Source organism: Hipposideros armiger, unplaced genomic scaffold, assembly GCF_001890085.2.
Source record: "Hipposideros armiger isolate ML-2016 unplaced genomic scaffold, ASM189008v1 scaffold_812, whole genome shotgun sequence".
Lineage (NCBI taxonomy): Eukaryota > Metazoa > Chordata > Mammalia > Chiroptera > Hipposideridae > Hipposideros > Hipposideros armiger.
In genome coordinates this window covers 734,798-758,018 of record NW_017732162.1, presented here as the reverse complement: position 1 = coordinate 758,018, position 23,221 = coordinate 734,798, and the positions used below count along the sequence as shown (strand labels likewise).

General features: G+C 39.1%; 1 protein-coding gene across 1 annotated transcript in view; it reads left to right on the top strand.

Annotated features, from left to right (window-relative positions):
• The first annotated feature begins 15,405 nt into the window (after window positions 1–15,405).
• PHACTR1 (phosphatase and actin regulator 1) overlaps window positions 15,406–23,221 on the top strand; it is a 589,651-nt gene continuing 581,835 nt past the window's right edge. Inside the window, exons 1-3 of the mRNA XM_019628839.1 lie at window positions 15,406–15,798; window positions 16,385–16,431; window positions 17,625–17,777. Coding sequence (XP_019484384.1) covers window positions 17,675–17,777 — 103 coding nt within the window. The 5' untranslated portion in view covers window positions 15,406–15,798; window positions 16,385–16,431; window positions 17,625–17,674. The remainder of the gene's footprint in view (window positions 15,799–16,384; window positions 16,432–17,624; window positions 17,778–23,221) is intronic.

Sequence of the window (23,221 nt, the reverse complement as noted above, 5' to 3'; positions counted from 1 at the left end):
AATGGCTGAGCCAGAACCTAAATCAGGGACCACATTCTTCATTTCTAAAAATTTGGGTCTTGAGATTGAAGATCCAAAGAAAGTTGCTACAGTGAGAACTCTGAACCACACGTGGGTTCCCTTGAAAGTACATTCACTCTGTTGCATTTTCAATCATGTAGTGATGTTCTACAACCCGGGGAGAAAATGCCATGTCTTGTAGGAAATTTATGTTAAAAAAAATAAAACTGGGTTTGAAATTCTCATTTGTGATTTTAGCCAAGTAACTTTACCTCTTAGAGCTTCAATTTTTTTTTCAGTCTGTTAAAGTTTTAGAATACCACCCAAAAGGATTTTTCTGAGAATGAAATGAAGTGGATTTATTTGAAGGGGGATACATGGTGCTATGTGCTAGAAGCCTATAATATATTCAATGACTTTCAATCTGCAGTCACCTATTCACTTTGAAAAGTAGCTACCATCAAAAAATATCAGGGAACAGGTAGGGTAGGTGGCAAAGGGGGTATTTAAGAATAGGCTCCCTTTACATCTTCTTTGTAAAATTAGTATGTTCAGATAAGAAAAGCAACAATATTTTTACCCACCCTGGTTCAAGCATTGGAGTGAGCAGATAATTATGCCTTTGTTTTAAGTTGAAGAGAATTATGGGGTATTTACAACTTCTCAGGCCAGTATTCTGGGTCTTTAAGCTGACATAATAATTTCTCTAAAATGTTGCACCAGATAGTAAACCATCTGTGGCTATTTTGCATTCTCATATCATTGGGAATATTATTGCTGTCACTTAATTTTTAAAACCATGAGCTTTGTAACTTTACAGGTTTTCTCGATTTTAAGTGAAATTTTATTTTACGTTGAAAAGAAAATATTTTCCTTAGATGCACAACTCTAATTGTTTTTACTGAACACATATTTAAGCTCCTCAAGGACAGACAGAGAGTGTCTTGAAATTCTTTCATATCATCAATAGTTACCCAGGGTGGTTTAGAGAGCTTAACAAGCAGCTATTGAATACAAAAATACAGGCATTCTATAAACATTTCATAAAAAAAATCGTTCTGCTGGTAGACTACTTTTGAGATTACTGCAACACTTTAATTATAACATTATTTAGGCATTTGGAAAATGTAATTAGGATCAATGCATAACACATTGTTAGATAATTAAGAACTCCTAAATTGTTGAGATCTCGTTTTACATAGTTGGAGCTAGCCTGCCAATGAATAAGCTATATGCTTGAGAAAATTTGCAGAAACATTTAAAAATACATGGCTTGTCTTTCTCCATTCTTGGAATAGGGCATTCTTTATCTGATTAAATGATAATCCAATATAAGTATTAATAGTGCTTTAGAATCAGTCAATACTTTCTTCTCCCCAACTTGATTTTTAAGGCAGAGGCATAAAATTTCCATCATACTCTATAATTTAGATATTAATCTTTGACTCATCCTTGACATTCTACTTACACCTACACAGTCTTTCAGTCTTACAAAATGCCACTGCTTCAAGGTTTAGCAAATTAAGGCATACAGCTTTTTACCACTAAGAGAAAAAACATCTCTCCCTTTTCCTGATTCTTGCTCCCTCCCTCTCTCCCAAACTACTTTGACGTTAAGTTTTTATCCTGTCCTTGCTAACTTTAAAAAAATCGTTGTATACATTTTCTAAGTTAATTGAAAATGTTACAAGTTAAAAGCTTAAGAACTTAAAGGTTTCCTAAAAAATATGCCATCTTTTATGTCATTAATGATACCTTCCAGAAATTACCTTTACACAATCCTGCTCCACAACAAGGAAAGCTTCTATTATTAATATATTCTAGCATTATGGTCTCGTTATTTAAAAACCCTATTACACGTGACTGAATTTAGATTTTTGCTTCCCCTTAAGACTTCTTAGCACAGTGGTTCTTTTCTGTAGCTATACATTAGAATCGCCTAAGGAGCTTTTAAAATATTAATGCCTGGGCCTAACCCCAGAATAGATCAGAATTTCTAGGGGTAAAGTCTGCACTTCACTATTTATTTAAAGTTCTTAAGTTTCTTTCAATGTGCCACCAGGGTTTAAACACTAGGCATACCTCGGAGGTCTTGTAGTTTTGATTCTAGAGCACTGTAATAAAGTGAGTATTGCAATAAAATGAGTCAGGATCTTTTTTGCTGTTGGGGGGTCTTGTCTTTAATTTGTAAAGAAAAAGCAACACCTGTAAAGCTCAGTAAAGCGAAGCGCAATAAAATGAGGTATGCCTGTAATGCTTTAGCAGTTCACTGGGTACTTAACTTGGGCTTGGCCAGCTCTGCCCAATTCTTTTCTAAGGATGACCCAGGGCCCACGCAGTGGCGAGACCCTGGTGGACTCTAACATATGGAGCAGGCTTTTAACCCTTATACATCATCTGCAAATCAAGTAAAAGGCAGATTCTGGTTCAGGAGATCTTGGGTGAGGCCTAAGACTCTGCATTTCGAACAAGCTGCCAGGTGATACGCATGCGGCTCTGTGAAACGCTTTACCTCCTCAGTGATCAGAGTAGTTTTCACTCCTTCGACTTCCAAATATGCTGATTAAGAATCCGTATCTATACATATGACCTCTCCCTTTAGACTCAAATTTCTTATTCCCTTTTAAACATCTACAATGGAAAGTTTCTGAGACTCTTAAAGTTCAGTGACTCCAACTGAATTCCACTGTCTTAAATCAAGGCCTCGTTGTATGTTGACTAGACTGGCGGTTAACGCCTAACAAGATTCTCTGCCTTGATTGTAGAGAATAAAGCCGGTATAGGATATCCTTCACAGTGTGGCCTTTGCTTACTTCTTCATCCTCCTCTGCCAACTTCTGAACCTGTGCCCTGGAGGAGCCCCCATCTCCTGATTTCTCCTGAAAGGAGCTAGGCTCTCCCTTGCCTCCATGCCGTTCTCAGCCTGTGCCCTCTGCCAAACACCCTCTTCCTGACCGTATCGTCCTGCTTCACTGCTCCGTAGCAATTAACTTAGGTCAAGGAATGCCTGCCTGCTCTTAAACACTCTAAAACCTAAGAGGAGTTGATCAAATTCTCTCTCCCGTGTCTCTTTCAAAGCACTTTGAATTGCAACTATTTGTTTTACTGCACAAAATTAGAGCCACCCCAGCACCAGGAAAGAAACTCTGTTGTTTCTTTGTTGTTATTTAAACACAAATCCTTTCAGATCAACTAAAGAAATTGCAAAATGAATGGGTAGCGCTAAATTGTCATTAATCTTGCCTTCTTTGACTCTCTAAAAGAATTCAAGTTTTGTTTGCCTCATTCTTTTGTTCAATAAACATTTATTTGTTTAAGCTCAAACTGATTGCTTAGCTGCCCTAGAGAGCATCAGCGCTAAGAGATGTAGATTTAGCAAATAGAAAAAACAAATACTCCTGTATTAGGATGAATTCAAACGCATAAATGGCAGTTTTTATTAAGTCATGTGGTTGCTTATCTCTGTATCCTTCATTCCACAGTTAACAACTCCAGATCCATTCAAAAAACAGTGAAGCAGTGTCAACACTATTTTTATTGTATCATTGTTTACATGACTTTTCAGCTACTGCAGTTTGAGCAAAGCCAAATTTCCAAGCTAAATTCTATATGTGGTAATAGGAGGCTATGGTTAAATGAACAGAAATAGAATTGACAACCAAAATGCGTCAACATCCATGAAAAATTACATCAGCAGGTTTGGTGTGCTATTGCTTTTTTTTTTTTTTTAAGGTGAGTGGGTGTTGCAAACTTTTATATGTTTAGAAAGTATTCTCTTTAGCTTATTCTTCTTTGTAATTTTTTTTAACAAGGAAAATGTTATTTACAAGGATTAGGAGACATGTTAGTACCAACAAATGTAAAATCATTTATTTGGCTAAAAACAGGGGTGTCAGGGAAGACTGTCGCTATCTCCCAAGAAATATAATTCCGGGGTTATTATAATAACCCCCAAGTACTTAGAAGAGGGCTCTTCACCTGATGTCTGATGGTGACAATCTACAGAGCTGACCGCCATGGAACAAACAACATCACCGCTTGGTTCTGCCTGAAGCATTTGATGCCAGTCTCCTTGCTGCTATCCCCAGGACTTGCAAATGAAATTTTGAGGAGGACAGCAAAACCAGATCAGTTTAAAGTTTCTGACCACAAAAAGATTAAAACATTTCCAGACAATTCTCTTCTTTCCTTTTGCAGAAGGTTGTTGACTTTATTACCTTCAAAATAAATGCGTGGGCCCAGAAAATAATATGGAGGCTATTCTTTCAAAGTACAAGTATTTTATCTCTATATGAAGCAAATCAATCCCTCTGTTCTTTTTGCACCCAAATTACCATGTACATGTCTCTATTATCAAGCACTCATGTTTATTGTCTTTTGAGTCTGTTTCAGTAGGCTGTGGATTCTTTAAATGCAGAAGTTTTATTTTCAATCATTTCTGAATGTTTAGCATCTCACCAGTTTCTAATGCTTTTGCAGACCAAAAGTGGGTCAATACCAGCAATATTATATTGTTTAACCTAATATTTATTGAGTGAATACTCAATCAATTACTTCACATTAATATCCTATTTAACAGAATTTGACTTTTCAAAGGGGAAGTCAGCATTTTCTATGAGTTTCATGTTCTGCAGTGTTTATGGAATGATAGGAAATGTCAATTAGTCAATTTCTGGCTTAATGCTATGGAGATTTACCCAGTTTCTATAGCATAAACAATTCATCCCTAATAGTGACCAGATAAAATGTCTGTGCTTCATTATATTCAAATAAATTAATTAAAGTTTTATATTTTGAATATGAGAATGTTCATAGGAAAAGTTTTTCATTCAGTGTGTGCATGTTTGTGTGATTATATTATATTATATTATATTATATTATATTATATTATATTATATATAGACTTTACACAATATTTCTTAAGAGCAGACAAGAAAGTAAAGTGGAAATGAACTCTGGAAGACATGCAATGTTCGTTTGTGTTTAAGTGAGCTTTTGGGGAAGATGCCTTCTTCTGAAGACAACTTCAGAGAAATTAAGACCTACCAGTAAGCTAAAGGATACTAGTCAAAATGAAATTGGAGAGAGCCGTATTTAAGTTAATTGTATTGCCCAAAAGATGATATGAAAAGTTCTTTATACCATTTAACAATCTATTTCAACAATAGCTTATTCTGTGACACTAGTTAACCACATAAGCATTCCAAAGGGCCCTTTTTACCTTTTGATGTCTGTTTCTATCCTACTTCAATGACATGGCTTTTGAAACCACTAGATTTGGCCTAATATCTCAAAACATACCTTCCTTGACATATTTAACATTTTAAAGACCAGTTTATGTCTAGCATTAGTGTTCAAAATGAGTTGCTGTTATGATAAATAATTGCAGGAATACTTGCTGCTTGTCTAGTGTAGAAGCCTCGCAATAGGTGGTCATGCTTAAGAATAAGGAAGATATGGTATAACCACTTTCAGAGCAATGAAAATACTGTTGGGCTAGATTAAATCTCCAAAAGTCAGTTTTTCAATCTCTTAGAACATTAACTACAAGGAATAAGATAGAAAAATGGACATGAAAATCAATTATGGTATTAAATTTTCCTTCAATTTTATAAATAATTTTATATTTTATTTTTACACTGTTGGTGGGAATGTAAAATGGTACAGGCACTTTGGAAAGCGGTTCCTCAAAAATTAAAAATAGAATTACCATAAGACCTGGAAATTTCAGCTCTGGGCATAAGCCCTAAAGAATTTAAAGGAGGATCTTAAGGAGATATTTGAATAACTATGTTCTTAGCAGCATTATTTATAATTGCCAAAAGGTGGAAGTCACCCATGTGTTCATCAATAGATAAGTAGATAAACAAAATGTGATATCTACATACAAAGAACTACTAGTCTTAAAAAGGAAGGAAAATCTGACACATACTATAACACAGATGAACCTTGAAGATATTATGCTAAATGAAATAAACCAGTCACAAAAAGACAAATACTGTATGATTCCACTTTTTTGAGGTACCTAGAGTAGTCAGATTTTTAGAGACAGAAAGTAGCATGGTGCTTGCCAGGGCATGGGGAGAGGGAAGTATTATGAATTATGGTTTAGTAGGTACAGAGTTTCAGTTTTGCAAGAGGAAAAGAGTTTTGTAGATAGATGGTGGTAATGATTTCACAACAATTTGAATGTACTTAAAAGCACTGAAGTGTACACTTTAAAATGCTTAAGATGGCAAATTTTATGTTATGCATATTATACCACAATTAAATTTTGTAACTAAAAAAAAAGCACCACCAAGAAGGCACTATCCATTGTTCTGTGCGTCAGTGTGGACACACAGTGCAGCAAGGGGGCAGCACAATGAATATTCTGAGTCAGAACAATATGGAGGCAATGCTATAATACTGGGCTTGGAACCCAAACATCTGGGCTTTTGCTTGGGCTCTGTGACTCACTATCTCAAAGAAGTCAATTCCGTTCTCTAGGCTTTAACTCTCGTCCCTTCTGTAAAATGAATAATTCCCACCCCTGATTTCCACGTGATGTTGTCATGAGAACCAAATGATGATTTTTAAACTGAAAAATTCTGTGTCACTTTGGGAGGTGAGTAGGGTCCTACAGAGGGCTTCTTTGCCAGCCAGCTCATCTGTTAATAAACAAGATAAGTTTAAGGTGGACCATCTGAAGAGGGCCTATGACTCTCCTTACTCCTCTTAGCTGACTGGCCATATGGGGAAGTCGACCTTAAATTTACTTAGGTTTCACCACTTCAGAACCTATTTATTATGTGACTATAGGCAAGTTACCTCGTCTCTTTGCACTTTGGTTTTCTCATCTGTTAAATGGGAATAAAAATCAATAATAACCTCAGCGGGGTAAGAGGAAGGTAGATCATGGTGCTTAAAGCAGTTCAACTTGCTGCCCACAAATTTATCAACAGAAACACAGGCTCTGTAAGTACCCTATGTCAGTGATTCTCAAATTTTAATGCGCATATGAATTTCCAGAAGCAGTTGTTAACATGCAGATTCTGAAACAGCAGGTCTGGAGTGGGGCCCAAGATTTTGTGGTTTGCAAGTACCCAGGTCACGCCACTGCTGCTCATCCATGGACACCTTTTGAGCAGCAAGACTCTATACCATGGGTCTCACAGGGTGGTTTGCTTTTAAATATTCTGTCTCATTTTACAAAAATGAAAAAAGAAGTCAGATAGCTTTAATTAGACCCCAATTCTACTGACTTCAATTTTAGAAATTCTACTTTTTGAGCAATAAGATACCTTAGACTAGAGACTAAAGGGTTTAACACCTCCCTCTTACAAGCAAGGGAAAGAAAAGCCCAGAGCTGATAAGCACCATGCCTAACAACACAGAGCAGCAGAGGCGAGATCAACACCTGAGTTTTCCAGCTCCCAGTCTTTACACTTACCAAGAATACAGTGATTGAGGACAGAGTCTGAACCCAACACCCCCCCAAACATACATCCTATCTGAGGAAGCATGTGGGACTGAGGGACAATGGTTGGCCTCTGGAGAGAAGCCAAAAGGGGTAGCATGCTTCATTCTGATCCACAATGTCCCTCTGAACCTTCCCAAAGGAACAGAAGTGAATGACTAGTCCATATTTCATGAATATCTTTGTATTTAAGCAGGATTTTGTGCAAAACGTCCCAACCTATCTTCACCCTGGAAACAATTTTTTCCCCCCTTGAAAATTTTAAAAACCCCTCAGTACAATTCAGACTGTCTTTGCTTGGCCTTTGGATCTTTAAATCTTAGGCTACAGGTTCTCACTCTTTAAAAGAACAAGCCGTCCAGGAGAACAGAACCACTAGATTCCACCTTGAAGAACAGGTAGCAATGGTGACAGCCAACCCCCCCGCGCTTATGACACAGCCAGCGCAGAGGGGGTCTTTCTCCAGACCCATGACTAACCACTCCAGCTTCCTGAGGATGTGTTATAAATGTTCCCGGAGCTGCAATGCAGCCCAGTGGGTGCTTTTTGGCTCTGTCTCACCACATATGTTATCTGCATGGTAGCTGGTCCCAAAAAGGGTTGTAACTCAAGGGAATTGCTTCACAGATTCATGTCTGGCTTTAAAACAAGGAGCTCTCAAACCTGTCAAATCAGGGAAGCAGACGGTGTCTCTATTTGGGGGTACATTTTCCCTCTGGGTTTGTAAAGGTTTCCTCCGGGAGGACTCCTCCCTTTTATATTCCTGCCTTTGATCGTTTGCTTGTTGGAAACCACCTAACTCTGTGACTAGAAAGAGCCTTTTTCAAGGTGTACAGTTTCTTGAGGTTCAGGTTGAATCCTAAGGAAAGAGGAGGTAGGAGGTGGGGGAGGGTTAATGTACACAGCATGTAGCATTCATTGAATACTTCTGCTGGTTGCCATAGGAATGAGAAGACTTTTGAGTTTAAATCCTAGCTCCTCTGAAGCTATGTTAAAACTGTGATGGTGGATTATTGCTGTTCACTGCTACCAGCTTTTAAAATCAGGGCTCTTTTAAAAATGCAACTGAAATGTTTACCCTGCCAAAGGAGGGTACACTAACCTGAATAAACATCACTCCCAAGTCTCTAAGAACTAAAACATGGACTTCTCCCGATTCCCTTAGTCCCCACAACTTCCAAACTAGTGAAACATAATGTAGTTCCGTTATTTTCTTCCCCAGCCGGAGTTTGTGAAATACACAAAAATCCTGCGACAGGTGGTAACTCCCTTAAGGCAATTATCATTAAATTATTGTGGGAGACTATTTGAAAACCATTTTGTCTTAAACTAATAGCTCTTAAAACTGTTTTAAGTAGTATTTGTTTGAAACATGGAGGCAGCCTGTCTGTGTGTGTTTCTCCCATCAGTCAGCCCTCTGATCCTTTTCATTGCTAAGTCAAAGTCCTGATATCAAGTACCACCTGCAAATTCAGCGTTAAACACCACACAAAGCTTAATTAGTGTCTACTCCTCCCTTCCCCCCACTGCCAACTAGACGCTGTTTTTCATCTAATTTGAAAAACTATAGAAAAGTTAAACGCATTAAAAGTTGAGCACCTTACATAAAGTTTCTCAAGTGGCTTGCCAAGATGTTGCCTGCTCAGCACTAGACAGCTGATCCCTGGAAGATGACTTACTCTGGATACATCTGCTCATGTACAAATATAATCATTTTTGATGTATGGCTTAATATGAAAAAAGTTGGGAGAATCTAAGTCCAGATAACTTGTAATTTCCTTAAGAAAAGGAATCGGTCTCGTTTATTCTATATTTCCAGGAATTCAATATGTGCCAGGCACATAGTGAATGATAAACAATGATCTACCAATTAAATAATTATTAATAAATGATTGGTGACTTAACATTTAGATTTGACATCTGTGGGCATATCCCTGGAAAAATAGAAACTTCTGCTGTTGAGCCATTCATTACCCAATGGATAAAGTGCCTACTCTATGCAAAGCATCTACATATATTATGACATTTAATTTGGCTGAAGAAAGAGAAGATGAGTTTATGAAAAACTGGCCAAAATTTTACTATAGTTTGTAATTCCCTGTTGCAAACTTCTCTCAGAAAAGCAAAGTGGTAAAAGCAATAACAGATACCCTTTTGGTGAGCATCTTGGCATGGGTCCTTGATGTTCCCCTATTTTGCACGTTTCTCCTGAAAAAGAACATGCACTGAAGAGCTCATTAAAGTCCACCAGCTCTCTGTGAGGAAAAATAATTATAATAACAAACACTCTGGGGGCAATTACTATGGGCCAGGCATCATTCTAGATGCATTACACATATTAACTCTTTCAATTATGAATACATAGCTCATGTAACATAATGTATACACAAGTAGAAATGCAGACGAAATACTACAGGATTTTACAGGACCAAGAGGTAATATTTCAACTGGTATATGAGACAGATACAGTTGGGGTGCATGGGATGGGGTGTTTTATTGCCATAACTCCTTGCATTTGTAAGCTATTCAAAAATATTTTTAACTACGTAATACCTAACTTAAATACTTCCTGTGTGTCAAGTTCTGTGTTGTCTACATAGATTATCACATTTGATTTTTATTTTTACTCCTATCCTACAGAGAGAGAAACTGAGGCCTAAAGAGGTTAGTTTGCTCAGCTAGTAAGCATCAGAACCTGGGTTCCCAAGTCAGTGTTTTTAACTACTTTACTGCATTGTCTCCTGAATAATTGGATAACATCTATTTGGTGTTTATTATACAGCAATGAGTGTTCTGAGATTAGATATGACACACAAAAAACTTTTTTCCATGTACTAATAATGCTGTGAGAAATTAAAACTCAGTGGCTACCAATAAGGTCCTGTTTTTTTTCAGAAGCAAGTGCCCACCTACCATCACTTCCCTTTTTGCACATCATGGAGGGGGTTAGGTCTTCTGTTACCTTCAATCCACTAGGAGAGAATGCTGATTTGGAAACCTGATACCTATAAAATGATACCCCTCGGTGCCTTCAGGTGATACATTGTGAAAACATTTAACTCTGAAATCAAATCAAGGATTGTGTTATCAATAATATTGGGTTGTTGGAAAAGTCATGATGCATATTTGCAATGAAAACAGAAAAAAATACATCATGACTTTTCTGACAACCCATAATATTTGTTATGCAAAGATATGCATCAACTAGCCTTGTACATATGCATAAGAAAAACATTTAATATTAATATTTAAGCACATAGACCTTGCCATAGAATTTGTTAGTATGTTCAAAACCTAAAATGAATGAAACAGTTACCAAAATTCCTTAGACTTATATTGTTTTTGTTTGATTGTTTGTTTTATTGGCTCTTGGGAACACAAAAATAGGTAGCTCAAGGTTACCACTATGTCTAAGTTCATTTTGATCATTTTCTTTATTTCTATCTCTATTTCTAATTGCTACTTCTACCTCCTACATACAACTGTCTACCTATCTATCATCTATCTAGCCATCCATCTAATCTATCTATTGGCAATCTTCATTTTCCATGTTAGTGTGGGATTGTAAAAGTGACACTGTAATGACCTAAAAATGTCTTATACAGCTCAGATACAATTCACACTCACTCCTTGTGGGTTCTCACTGCTATAGCCAATCCCACTTTCCTAACGTGCTTTGGAAGTTCAGGGGCCATATCTTTTGTGTAGCACCTATTACACTTGTGGTCCTCAGAGATCATTTGTCCTTCTTTCTTCAACATTTCTTTGGGTATTTTCTTTGGATTTTTAGGAGGACTAGGAAAATGCAATTGAACTTGTGATTAACTTTTTTAGACCCTTCCAGGATAGTAGAAAATAAATTATACACAAACACATAAAGAAATGAGAGCAATGAGATTTTCTTGCCAAAGGGAATAAGTCAGATATCATTATAATATATCCTCAAATTTGTGTTCTAAAAAGCTAGTACAGGGGCTGGCCAAGTGGCTCAGTTAGTTAAGAGCGTGAGCGCTGAGCAACAGGATCACAGGTTCGATTCCCACATGGGTCAGTGAGCTGCGCCTGAGCTGAGCTGCCACTAGGATAGTGAGAGTGCATGCTTTTAGCAGTAAGGTTGCCGGTTTGACTCCCACATGGGATAGTGGGTTGCACGCGCGCTTTCCCCCTCCCCCACCCCTCCCCCCTTCCCGCAACTAAGATTGAAAGTGCAACTGGACTTGGAGCTGAGCTTGCGCCCTGCACAACTAAGATTGAAGGACAACTTGACGTGGAGCTGATGGGCCTGGAAAAACACAATGTTCCCCTTCCTCAATAAAAAAATTTTAAAAATCTTTAAAAAAAAAAAAAAGCTACTACATGTCTTTCTATTTAGGGATTTGAGAGTTATAGTAAATAGAAAGTTGCTTAAGAATTCTTCATTTCTTATTCCACATTTGTTCATTTCCCTATTTCCAGATCAACAAGATAAACACTGAGATAGAGATATAATTTACGAGTAGTCTTTCTGCCAAGCAAAGAAATTTCCATATTATAAGATCAACTTACTAGAATCCAGTTGGTAGAAGGGTAAAATGACGTTCTGAGCTCTTGTTCTTCTCTCTGTGAACTGGCCCTTCTATGAAAAAGGGAAAGGAAGTTTCAGAAGTGGGTGGCAAGTAGCACCAAATGTTTCCCTCCTCTTGGGTCTCGCTTCTGCCATATTGGCCAATGCCACCTCGCTTCCAGTGTGGCACTCACCAGTGCAGTTTCAAAGTCAGAGGGCACCATGATTTTGTTTTGAATTATCTTCCTACTACCTGAAGATGGACAGAGAGAAACTCACTCCTTAGACATAATGTTCTTGAGTAAGATTTAAGATTCTGCCTCTGGTCTTTCAGAGCAGCTTCAGGCCCTGTTCAAATGAAGGTATTTATGGATTTAATGCCTTTCTCTTCCAGCTGAGTACCTGGCATCTTAAACATAAGTAAGCCCTCAAAACATGACTGCACATTTACAGGGAATAAAATTAGGCTCCTCCTCTTTGTGAGACTTTTTTTCCCCCCCTCATTCTACCTTCCCAACCCTTCCAACCTTCTTTAGCTTCCCAACTATCATCAAAATCTTCTCACAACAAAAAGTCTGGAAATTCATTAACTCTAAAGTAAAAGTAACTGATGACGGATTAAAGTGTTTCCTCTCCCAGGGAGATTTCAATATGAATAAGGCCTCAAGTAAAATGTTAAAAAGTACCCCTACCATTTAATGACAGGCTTTAATGAACAAGGAAGTAGAGATTTCTTTGGCATGATGGGTTGACACAGAAGAGAGTGATTTGCCAAGAAGAGAGAAACCACTGCTATTGAAACATATTCTGAGTTTAACCATTTGCAAAATAAATAAATAAACGTGTTTAGCAAGCTAGCACTTAACCAAAGATCTTCAATCTATTACCCCACCAAAGGATACAAAATGTCCCCACACTTTAAGACAGCTTCAATATTTTAAAGTTAAATTAGTTGGGTTTGTTGGTAAAAGAGGAATTTCCCTAAGATTTCACACAGGCTGAAGACAGAACTTCATGTATTCCAACACAAATATAAAAACATGGTCTTTTAGAGAGCTGTGGAATTATACAAGACCATTAAGATAATGAAATAAGTAAATTTGATTGTAAAATTGTCAATAACACAAACCTCTTTATTGCTTAGCAAGCAGGAAAAACCCCTTCTGACTCTGATGGAAGTCAATCAGATGATATAAAAAGAGCAAAAGCAAGTCGTCTACTTACAAATCACATGACCTTTCCCATAATATTGGGGTCTTGTGCTGTCCAATAAAATAAATATGTACACCCCAAAGATAAATTAACACAAGCTGATATCTTTACTGGTCTCCAGATTCCGTGTTGAAATATGCCTCGATTTTGAATTAATCAAATACTTCTGCCCTTTGTACATAAAACACTCACACACAGTTCCTCTTACCACCAAAATGAACAGAAAAGTATACACATCTCTGCCATGTCATGTATTTTTAATAATCATAGATTTGCTTCAGCATTATAGTTCTAAACTTTCATACTGTAATTAAAAATATAACTCTACTTTGACCTTTTTAAAATAATTTTTCTTATTTCTAGCTCACTAAAATATGTTAACACTGAGCTAAGTTTCAGAGTTGTTGTCTTAGGAATGTTTGGGGCTGAATTGCTGGGTGCTGCATACGTGTTAGTCTGAATACTTGCTCTAACCTTGCCTCCTTCTCTGTCTGGTTCTATTATACCTCTGAACAATGGGCCATTATAAATGTTGCCTTTGAGAAAACTAAAGTTATAAAACAGAGCTGAACAGATCAGGTTTTGACATTGTCTTTTGAATATTACAATGCTTCCCCTCCTTTAAAATTAATTCCTCTTGCAGATATTCCTGTGTGTAGCCTATAGCTCTGCTTCCCAGAGAGTAAAATCACTTTTTGTATATCTATTTCAGAAACTGGTCAATTTATTTTAAAGAGCCTAGTAATTAATATTTAGTAAAATGAAGTCTTTTTTTGCAAGTGAATAGTCATCCCCTTTCCAAATATATTTTCTTTTGTCTAAGTTGAAAATTTCCTTTCTGAGTTTTCTTAAATCATGACCCTTTCACATTATATGTAAGACACTTCAAATTTCCCTTTCTTGATCAACTTCCCAGAAATGACAGACTTCTAAACTCGTCCCCTAACCCTTGGGAATCAACTCTAATTTTCAAATTTCCAATTTAGCATGTCTGTCTTCAATCATACATTCATTTGTGCTCACCTAAATGACTGGCATTTGTCAGCAGCAGTAGACTGTGTTCTCTTCTCTCTCTCTCTCTCTCTCTCTCTCTCTCTCTCTCTCTCTCTCTCTCTCTCTCTCTCTCTCTCTTTCCCCTATGAGTCATCACAATTCAGCAGAATCACAATAGGGAGAGTTCAGAACCTGTCGCCCACACCTTACTGAAAGCTAAAGAAACCAGAAGACAGCTTTTTCTTGTAAAATGTCAAGTGTTCAGCATGTCTCCATTGGGGGCTGAATAGAAATGTAAACTTAGAAAAGTTAAGTACCTGGGTCTGGGCAAAGCTTTGAGCATAGACATACCCCATTTCCTTTTGCTTCACTTTATTGCACTTCACAGGTGTTGCGTTTTTAACCAATTGGAGGCAAGACCCTCCACCAGCAAAAAGATTATGACTCGCTTTACTGTGGTGGTCTGGAATCGAACTCAGAATACCTCCAAGGTATGCCTGTATTCCTGAGTGCAAAGTCGACTTTCCCTACAAGGGCAGCTAATTGGTAGTTTTAGCTCTCTCTTTCATCAGGCTTAACTCTCTCCAACACCAACGTGGTGTCTGATTTGTTTTGACTCGGTAGGAAAACTCACAAGACAAACAGATTTTCAGGTTTGTCTCAAGAGCAGTCAGCAGAGCTATTGTACATGAGAGGGGGGCGTCTGGTCGTCTTCCTTCCAAGGCTTCTCAAGTGTAGCTTCCCTTTTCTTAACAAACATGCCACACACCATCTCTTACTTATTAACAATTCTGCTTGGTCAACAAGGGGTGCCAGAGGGTTTTGGAAAACCCACTATAGGGCTTGTATTTGGCAATCATTATGCTTTTTGTGAGCAGCCCCAAAGTATTGTGCCTACAAGTCCTTACTGAGGCTTAGTAAAGAGGATGTCCCACTAGAATAAACTCGGGTACCTAACCAAAGGTTCTTTTTGCTGTTGGGATTATTTTGTTACATTCAGACAGAGAGGAATGCATTTAGACAGATTGGCATGATTTGGGCTGGAGATTTGACCAAGCAATCAGAGGCAGGAAGAGAAAGAATGGCCAGGGAAAAGGGAGGGGGTGAAATCAAATGTTCACTCTGCATTTCACTCCAGAAAACAGCTCACAGTTTATAATTACCCACCTCGTTTTGCAGCTCAGGATAAAAGTGGCGCTGCACCAAACCCTACCCAGCCGCGCCGTCATGATTAGAAAGCACTCCACACCTTGGAGAACCGAGGAGACATGAGCATAATTTTAAATGCAAATTAAATTGAGGGGGTAGCGGAGAGAACACATAAAAGACAGTAAAACAAAACCTTTCAATTTTCTTAAATTAGCACTTTAATGTGTTCTAAAGAGCAGCTCCACTCAGATCTCTCTTCTTAGGGGTTGCGTTTCATCACAATATAAAATGGGCAAATCCATCACTTTCCTCTGCTCAGTGCTCTTGAATTGAGATTGAAGAGAAAATTAGAGGCTGTTCATTTGGGCTCGTGGGCTCAGCATCGCGCACAGCTTCGTTTTATGCTCTACAGTGTCCTGTTCAAAGGGGCCAACAAGTGCTGGTGAGTATCTGCTAACTTTAATACTTCCTTTCATATATATTTTGGGGGGCTACCTTTCTTTTAAGGAGGGGAGGGGGTCATTTCACAAATGATCGATGTTATAATGCGGCTTTTAAAAGCTGGGAGATTTCAGACAGCTTTTTAAGCTTCTTCCAGTGACTGATTCACAGAAGGCAAGAGTTATTTTCAGCCTAGATGCCGATGGCTGATCTTTGTATTAATTGTAACAAGGGGATGTTTAACATATGCTAGCTCAAATGACTTTTTCCTACCACCCTTAGCCAGCATTAGGGTAAGAACTGGTGCCCCCAACAATTTCTAGACTACTTGCCTATCCTATTAACTATTTAATCATGTAATTCTGTTATAATTGCAAATCAAACTGGGATTGGGGGCCATAAAAATAAATCATTAAACCAAAAACCATTTCTTAATTACTATGACACTTCTCTGCATAAGAGATGATGGGGGCGGCACAGGGGGGAGGTGGAGAATGAACCCACGTGATGGTTACATGTAGATTTTGATGATGATGATTTTCTGCCAAAGTTTTACACAGGAAACTGGTCATTTTCTTCCTTCACAGTGGAGGATACAAAGAGACTGAGGCTGGCGTCACCTTCCGTTGCTAAGGTAACATGTTCTGGCCATTTTATCTGATAAAGCAAGTCCAGTGGATAGTATATGTTTCATTGCTGTTCTAATCAAAGAATCTAAATTGTTTACTTTCACCAGGAATATTTAGTAAGATCAAGGACACTCTGACTGAAATTGCTCTTGCTTTTATTTTCTGCGGTTAGCCCTTGATATATATATATTTTTTTTTGCAGTAAGTATGATTTGCTGTTGGGGTACCTTTGGTTATTTTTAAAAGTTTCTTCTTACCAGATGTGGTTTCTTAAATTAAAATGTGCACTGTTAGAAAGAGAAATAGCTGGATTATTCTTCTGGGCTTGATTTCAATGACTTTGTCTTAATTAATTCTTTCCAAAAACATCCTGCAGAAATAGAGATATTTCATTTGTGCGAGTGTCAGGGAAAGGATACATATGTTCAATAGAACCCAACAGGCTGAATGTTTTGTAATAAAGTGTATTAGCTTCCTGACAGACTAGGACAGGATAATATTGTGGGGATCCTTGCAATCCTGAAATCATTGTCACTGCTCTGGCAACCAGAATTCTTTCTCAAAAGCAGCCTAGGTCAGGGGCAAGCAGGTGACTATCCTGTGGCACTTTCCAAAATGTGCTGGAGGGAATCACTGGAAAGGAAGGAATTCAAGGCATTTTACAGCAAACATGTCAGCATGTGTCATAAATGCAAAGCGTCTATGAGTGGAGGTTCTGATTCCCAGGCCACTCTTGCTACTCAAGGGAAATCGGAACTCATTGGATCAATTGAGGATCAGTACTCAGAAAGCTTCCCACTTAATGATGCCATTTACCAGACCTTTTGAAAACTGGTTGCACAGGAATTGAATAGTAGATTTTTCAGTTATTATACAGCTGGAAAGACTGGTACATTCTCTCTCTTTAGCCTGGGTCATCTGTTTTTTTTCTGGGTAGAATATATTACTGTATATACTGTATATATACTGTAAAGGAATGTTGGTTAAATGTTGCATTTTCTCATTCAATAGGAAAGCTATGTTGATGGGTGTGTTTAGAATTGGAAATGTCAGTCAAATAATGGGCTATTATAATGGGGTATTTCTTATTCCAAAAATTTTAAATGTATATATTTATATATAATATGTACATGTTTGGAGTTTTAAAAATCTATTTGACAGTCTAAAATATTGTGAATTTTGTTTTCTTCTTTCATAGGCTTACAAGTGACTGCTTGGTCTTAAAACTCTGTTTTTGGCACATCGAGAATGGACTATCCCAAAATGGATTATTTTCTGGACGTCGAGTCTGCTCATAGACTCTTGGATGTTGAATCGGCTCAAAGATTCTTCTACAGTCAAGGAGCACAAGGTAATAAAACGGGAAAGAGGAAATTCCTCTTTCGCAGGTTGGTTTTATATTAACAACGCAGTGTGGACTGTAGCAGGTTGAGCTCTACTGCACTTCAACGACTGGGATTTCTAAACTGATAACCTCTACTGGATTGTTGCTGAAATTGAGGCAGGCATGTAATAGAATGAATAAATCCAAATTTCTTGGATGAGATAAAAAGGCAAACTACCCAACTTTGGGTACAAATGCCCCTTGGAGAGCTATGCTAGAAAATGATTCCCTGACCTCCTTGCACCCAAAGCATATGTTTGAAAGGCATTAGGGATGTTTTCCCCTCCCCCCACCCCACCCACACCCCACACCCTCCCAGAAAGGCTGGGTTTGCAGGCACTGCACCTGAGGAGATCTAGGGCACCCCGACCTATCTCACTGAAATCCGGCCAGATTAGGAGCTCCTTATATAAGCTTTGAGCTTCTACAGCTGCCTTATCTGTTTTAGATAAATGCAGTTCCAGCCTCAAGAAATTAACAGTGTACTCGGAGAGCAGTAAAGCACATACCTGTTATGAAGTGTTTCTGATGTGTACATTTTAATTCCATATTTTAAGATGGCCAATTAGGCTGCAGTTGGCTTGCTCTTCTGTTCAAGGGTGTATTTAGACTGTTCGGCCACCACATTAGAGTACAGAAAGAAGCTGGAGTGTTTCATGGGATCTCCTGATAGGCAGGAGAATTTTTAAGCATATTTCGTATTTTCTCTCCTCCGTGGAATAGTTAGGGTAGTCAGTCCAAGCAACCTGAGGATGAGCATATTCCATATGGTACAAGTGATGCACTGAGAGGAGGGGCAATACCTGTATTCTTAAATAGAAAAGCAGTTGAATTCTTACAAGTCACAAGGCAGAGCTGAGAAGGAAATGCCGTTTTCCTAGTGCTGGCTTCTTTCACTGTTAGGTGGTGATAGTACTTCACAAAGTGCACTGATAATATTCTGTCTTGGCTTTCCTGGTAATCTCTTCTAAATTGGCTTTACCTCGCTCTCAAGCCAATTTCTCATGGCAATCTTGAGGGCTTGCAAGCCTCCTTCTTCACTGTTTCCAGTTTCCTGGGCATGATTCAGCCTTCTTAAAGTCAAAGGGGATGGAAATTATCTGGTTGATTTCTTTGGGTCAGTGCACTCATCAGCAGAGCTTAAATTTGCAAAAGTGATGTAATAGCTAATTTTGTTCATCCCTCTGGCTGCATGTAGTCAGCATTGCTACTGTCAGCCACTTAATAAGACATGTAAGTGTTACTGAAATAGGAGAAGAGTAAGAGACTGGCCAGAACCTTTAGTCTCCTCTGGGTCTGCAAGTAAGAAGATACGAGGAGAGCATGGAGAATGGAGGCTGGATGGGAAAGGGGGCTGAGGCAGGGCTCAATCCCACCTCCACTCCCGTGGCTAAACATTGATTGCTGAGTCTGGTCCATTCACTGTGAATGGAAGAAGAACGTTTGGTGGTGGGCTCACTCACCTGAGCTGCATAACTGTTGGTAGAGCAAAGAAGGGGAGTGGCAGTTAATTATAGGTAACAAAGATATCCACTTGGCCTTGCAGTAGAGATGGCTTAACCATATGAGAAGACTGTGGGCTTCAGGCTTCTATGGAAGGAAAGCAGGCAGGCTGTGGGAGGCTCGAGGACTTAAGGCAGCCGAGTGGTTGTCAGCAGATGGAGCCTGGGGGTGGAGTGGTCAGAACTGTCACCATCGGTGACTGTGGTTTAAACTCCAGAGCTGGAAGTCAGAAAATGTATGGGAGGTGGTAGCATAAGGGACTGCTGCTTCCTGATATCACATTCATTTTAGGGTAATCAGAATGATGCTCCAATCAAAGAATTTTTTATTTATAGTAAGGGTGGAAGTTTCCCTAAACATCATCTAGGTCGATTTCCAAAACCCCCGGACTTCCCGAATCAGAAATCCATGTGTACGGTATAGGAGTTTGCATTTTGAGCAAGAACGCCAGTGGTGATTACCTAACCAGCACAGCAGCCTAGAGAGCCACATTTAAGAACCAGCCCAATCCAGTCCAATTTCTGCCTTTCCACCCTTGAACAGGAACACTTCCCTCAGCATTAGAGGCAGGATAGCGAAATGGTTACAGACCCTGTACCCTGACTGCCTAGGTTCAAATCCTGGGTCTATTACAGTGATTCTGAGCAAATTCACCTTTGTGATCCTCAATTCCCTCTGCAAATAACAGTGCCTAATTCATAAGTTGTTAAGTGCATTAATGAGGTGAGGTTTTATAGTGCTTAAAACAGTATCTGCCACATAAGACATGCTACATAAATAAATCAATAAAATAAACATCCCTGCAAAGTCCATCTCTCCTCTGAGATTTCATAAAGAAGCCATTGCATTGCAAACAAGAAATGTGACTGTAGGAGTTTAACCTATTTTTGGCAAAAAAAAAAAAAGATTTTAAATAAATGTTTAAACATAGCAATAATTTTCTTGCCCCATGAAAACCTACCTCAGGGCAAAACTGAGAAATAGTAAGTTTGTCTTGGTACTCCCTATCTAACTAATCCTTCATTTCATTTGAAAGGTGAGTCCGCCTTGCTTCCAATACCTTATCCAGAGCCCCACTCATCACCCCCCAGAGATTGCTCTCTGGAGCTCTGCTGCCACTGAGCTGTGGGGCTTGTCACTGCATTGCTCTGGCTTCTCTACAGCAGTTTCCTTCCACTCAGCACGGACTCCACAGTCCTTCCTGAATAACAAGCCCCTCTGTCTGATAAAAGGCTCCAAGTGAATGGACAGAGGCCTGAGGCACATGGCATGTACCCCTCCCTTTCTGAACCAAATGCACATGTTTTAGAGTGGATGACAAAGCCCACATCTTACCGGTGGCAAGGCCCTGAGGAAGGGTGGGTGGGTGGAGGGTGACACAGCGGCTGGCTGTTGAGAAAGGCATCTGAGGCAGTGAGAGCCTTGTGCTGCTGCTGAATCGCAACCCAGGGCAGTTCTCTACTTGGCCAGTTCAGCCCAGGTATACAGGGATTAGGAAGGTCAAGTTGTCCCTCTTTGGTACAAAAAGGTCCAACTGGGAACACAGTATGGGTGAGTTGGTCAGCTAAACTGGTGTGTGGTTATTGCCTTTTTGACTTGTCCGTTATTGAGTTCATACAGATATTTCTACAGACTGATCAAAAGTTCTTCTAGGTGTAGATACTTTTAAAGGGGAAAGAAATAAAGTATGAGTTTCTCTCATTTTCCCCATTACCATCCTTGCATTAATTTATTTACAAATTCATAAACTTCTTGGACACCAACCCTTTCTATATGAATTATGTGCAGAATGGTTATCCAAAGCAACAACACCAGGATTGTAATGTTTTTGACCCATCATAGTTGTTTTTCAAATTTTCTTGTAAAGTAGTAAAAAGCCTGTTCCTAAGAAGAGGATGTTTCTAGCTAATAAAAGCAAGAGGAATCCAGGAGTGTGAGAGAAGAAAAAGAAGGAAGAAAGCTATCCAGTCTCTCATGGGACATATTTTTCTGGAAGTCCCAGAGATTTTCAAAAGTCAGTTGTCTGCTCTGCTGAAATAGCGGCTTGTTTTCTTTCTTCCATAGCCATTTTTCCTTGGTTTGCTCTCCAGGTTGGGAAGCTAAACCCAGGTCCCTGGGGATTCTGCTTTAGAAAATGTGATGTGCTACAGAGAGCAGACCAAAGCCCAGGGTCATTTGTTCACCTCCTCTTGGGGAAGGATGCTTTCCTGATTAGTCTGCAACCGATTTATCAACAGTAAATCCTGCTCACACAGAGGGCGTTCTTTGAAGGTCCCCCATTAACTCAATTGAATTCTGGAGGTTGACAAATACACATGACATCAAGATCAGCCATGTCTTCACATCATATAACTTGAGTTCACTCATCTTTCAATGATAGCTCACATACTCCACTTCATGCTCTTATTTTGCTGAATGATTGACCTAGGAGGGAAGTCATATTATAAAATCACAAGATTAGGGTCATGAACGTTGAGGTTGAAATGGACACGATAGATCAGAGTCCCTAAAACAAGTTAAACACAGTTTGTGAGGGCTAGATGCAGGTCCCAAAGCTACATTTTCAACAAGCCTGTGGGTTATTCTCATGAGCACTGAAGGTTGACAGCCACCGTTAAAGATCGTTCATTCAGAGTGTGGTCCAAATCTGGGAGCACCAGCTTCATCTGGGAGATTGTTAGAAATGCAGAACCTCAGTTCCCATCCCAGACCTAGAGAAGTGTTATCTGCATTTTAACAACACTGCCAGGTAATTTATGTTAAAATTTGAGACACAATGATTTAATCCAGTGCACATTAGGAACACCTCGTGAGCTTTTATGACCTAAAGGCTGGAGTCCCACAGCAGGGCCAATTAAATCAGAGTCTTTGGAGGTGAGCCCCACCCTGAGGAACCTCCCTAATTGTCCCAAGTGATTCAAATGTGCACCTGGGGCTAAGAACGACTGACCTGTCATTTTATGGACAAGGAGGCTTTAGCCTGTCGGGCAGCTATTCTTGCCCAAGCATCTTTCTCTGTCTAGGTCTTTTCTTTTAAATGACTCCAAACCATTAGAAAGATGCCAGTGGGCTTTTTAAAAAAGGACTGGACTATGGATATGACGCTGCACTTTGCATATTCATTGTATCCATTAATCCTTAAAGAAACTTGCAAAAGAGGAATTATGTTGCTCATTTCACAGATTAGAAAAGACGACACATTTAGACAGCAGCATAGCCAGGATTTAAAGTCAAGCATATCAGACTCCCAACAACCCCACAGGCAGTGAAGGTCATATTCATGACCACATCACACTTCCAGAGATGCCGAAGCTCAGAGTGGCTCAGCCACAGGCCCAAATCACATAGTCTGTAGTGAGAAGGCGAAGACTAGAACCAGATCTCGTCTTACAACACATCAAGTGTGCGGAGAGTGCCCTTTCCGCTGTGCTAGGTTTCTTTTTGCGAAGACCATCAATATCCTTGGACATGTAAATTACCTTCAAAAGGGAAAATACATGAAAAGGAGCCAATTGACTAAAGTCACTAGGAATCAAATTTATGGCTCCTGCTCACAATGTCCCTCCTTTTATCATTTTAAAAATAACTCTTAGCATTGGAACCAGGTGCTATAATCATCGCTGCTTCATCGTAATGCAGCTTTTCTGCCATTTACATTGTCTTGTTTAACAAAGGGAAATGTCACTTTTGACAACTGATGGATGCCACTGTGAGCAGCTAAGAGTCTCTTTAAGTTGTATTTGGAAATAGAGAGGAATTCATCTAAACCCCTCCTCTCTATCACCCCCCTCCCCCGCCCCACACCCACACACACACAAAACTGCTTTCCAGCTCCACCTTCGGCCCACCTTGTGAAATCTGTCAAAACAGCTGCTTTTTCAATCTTTAGCTTTGAGTTCAATGTACTC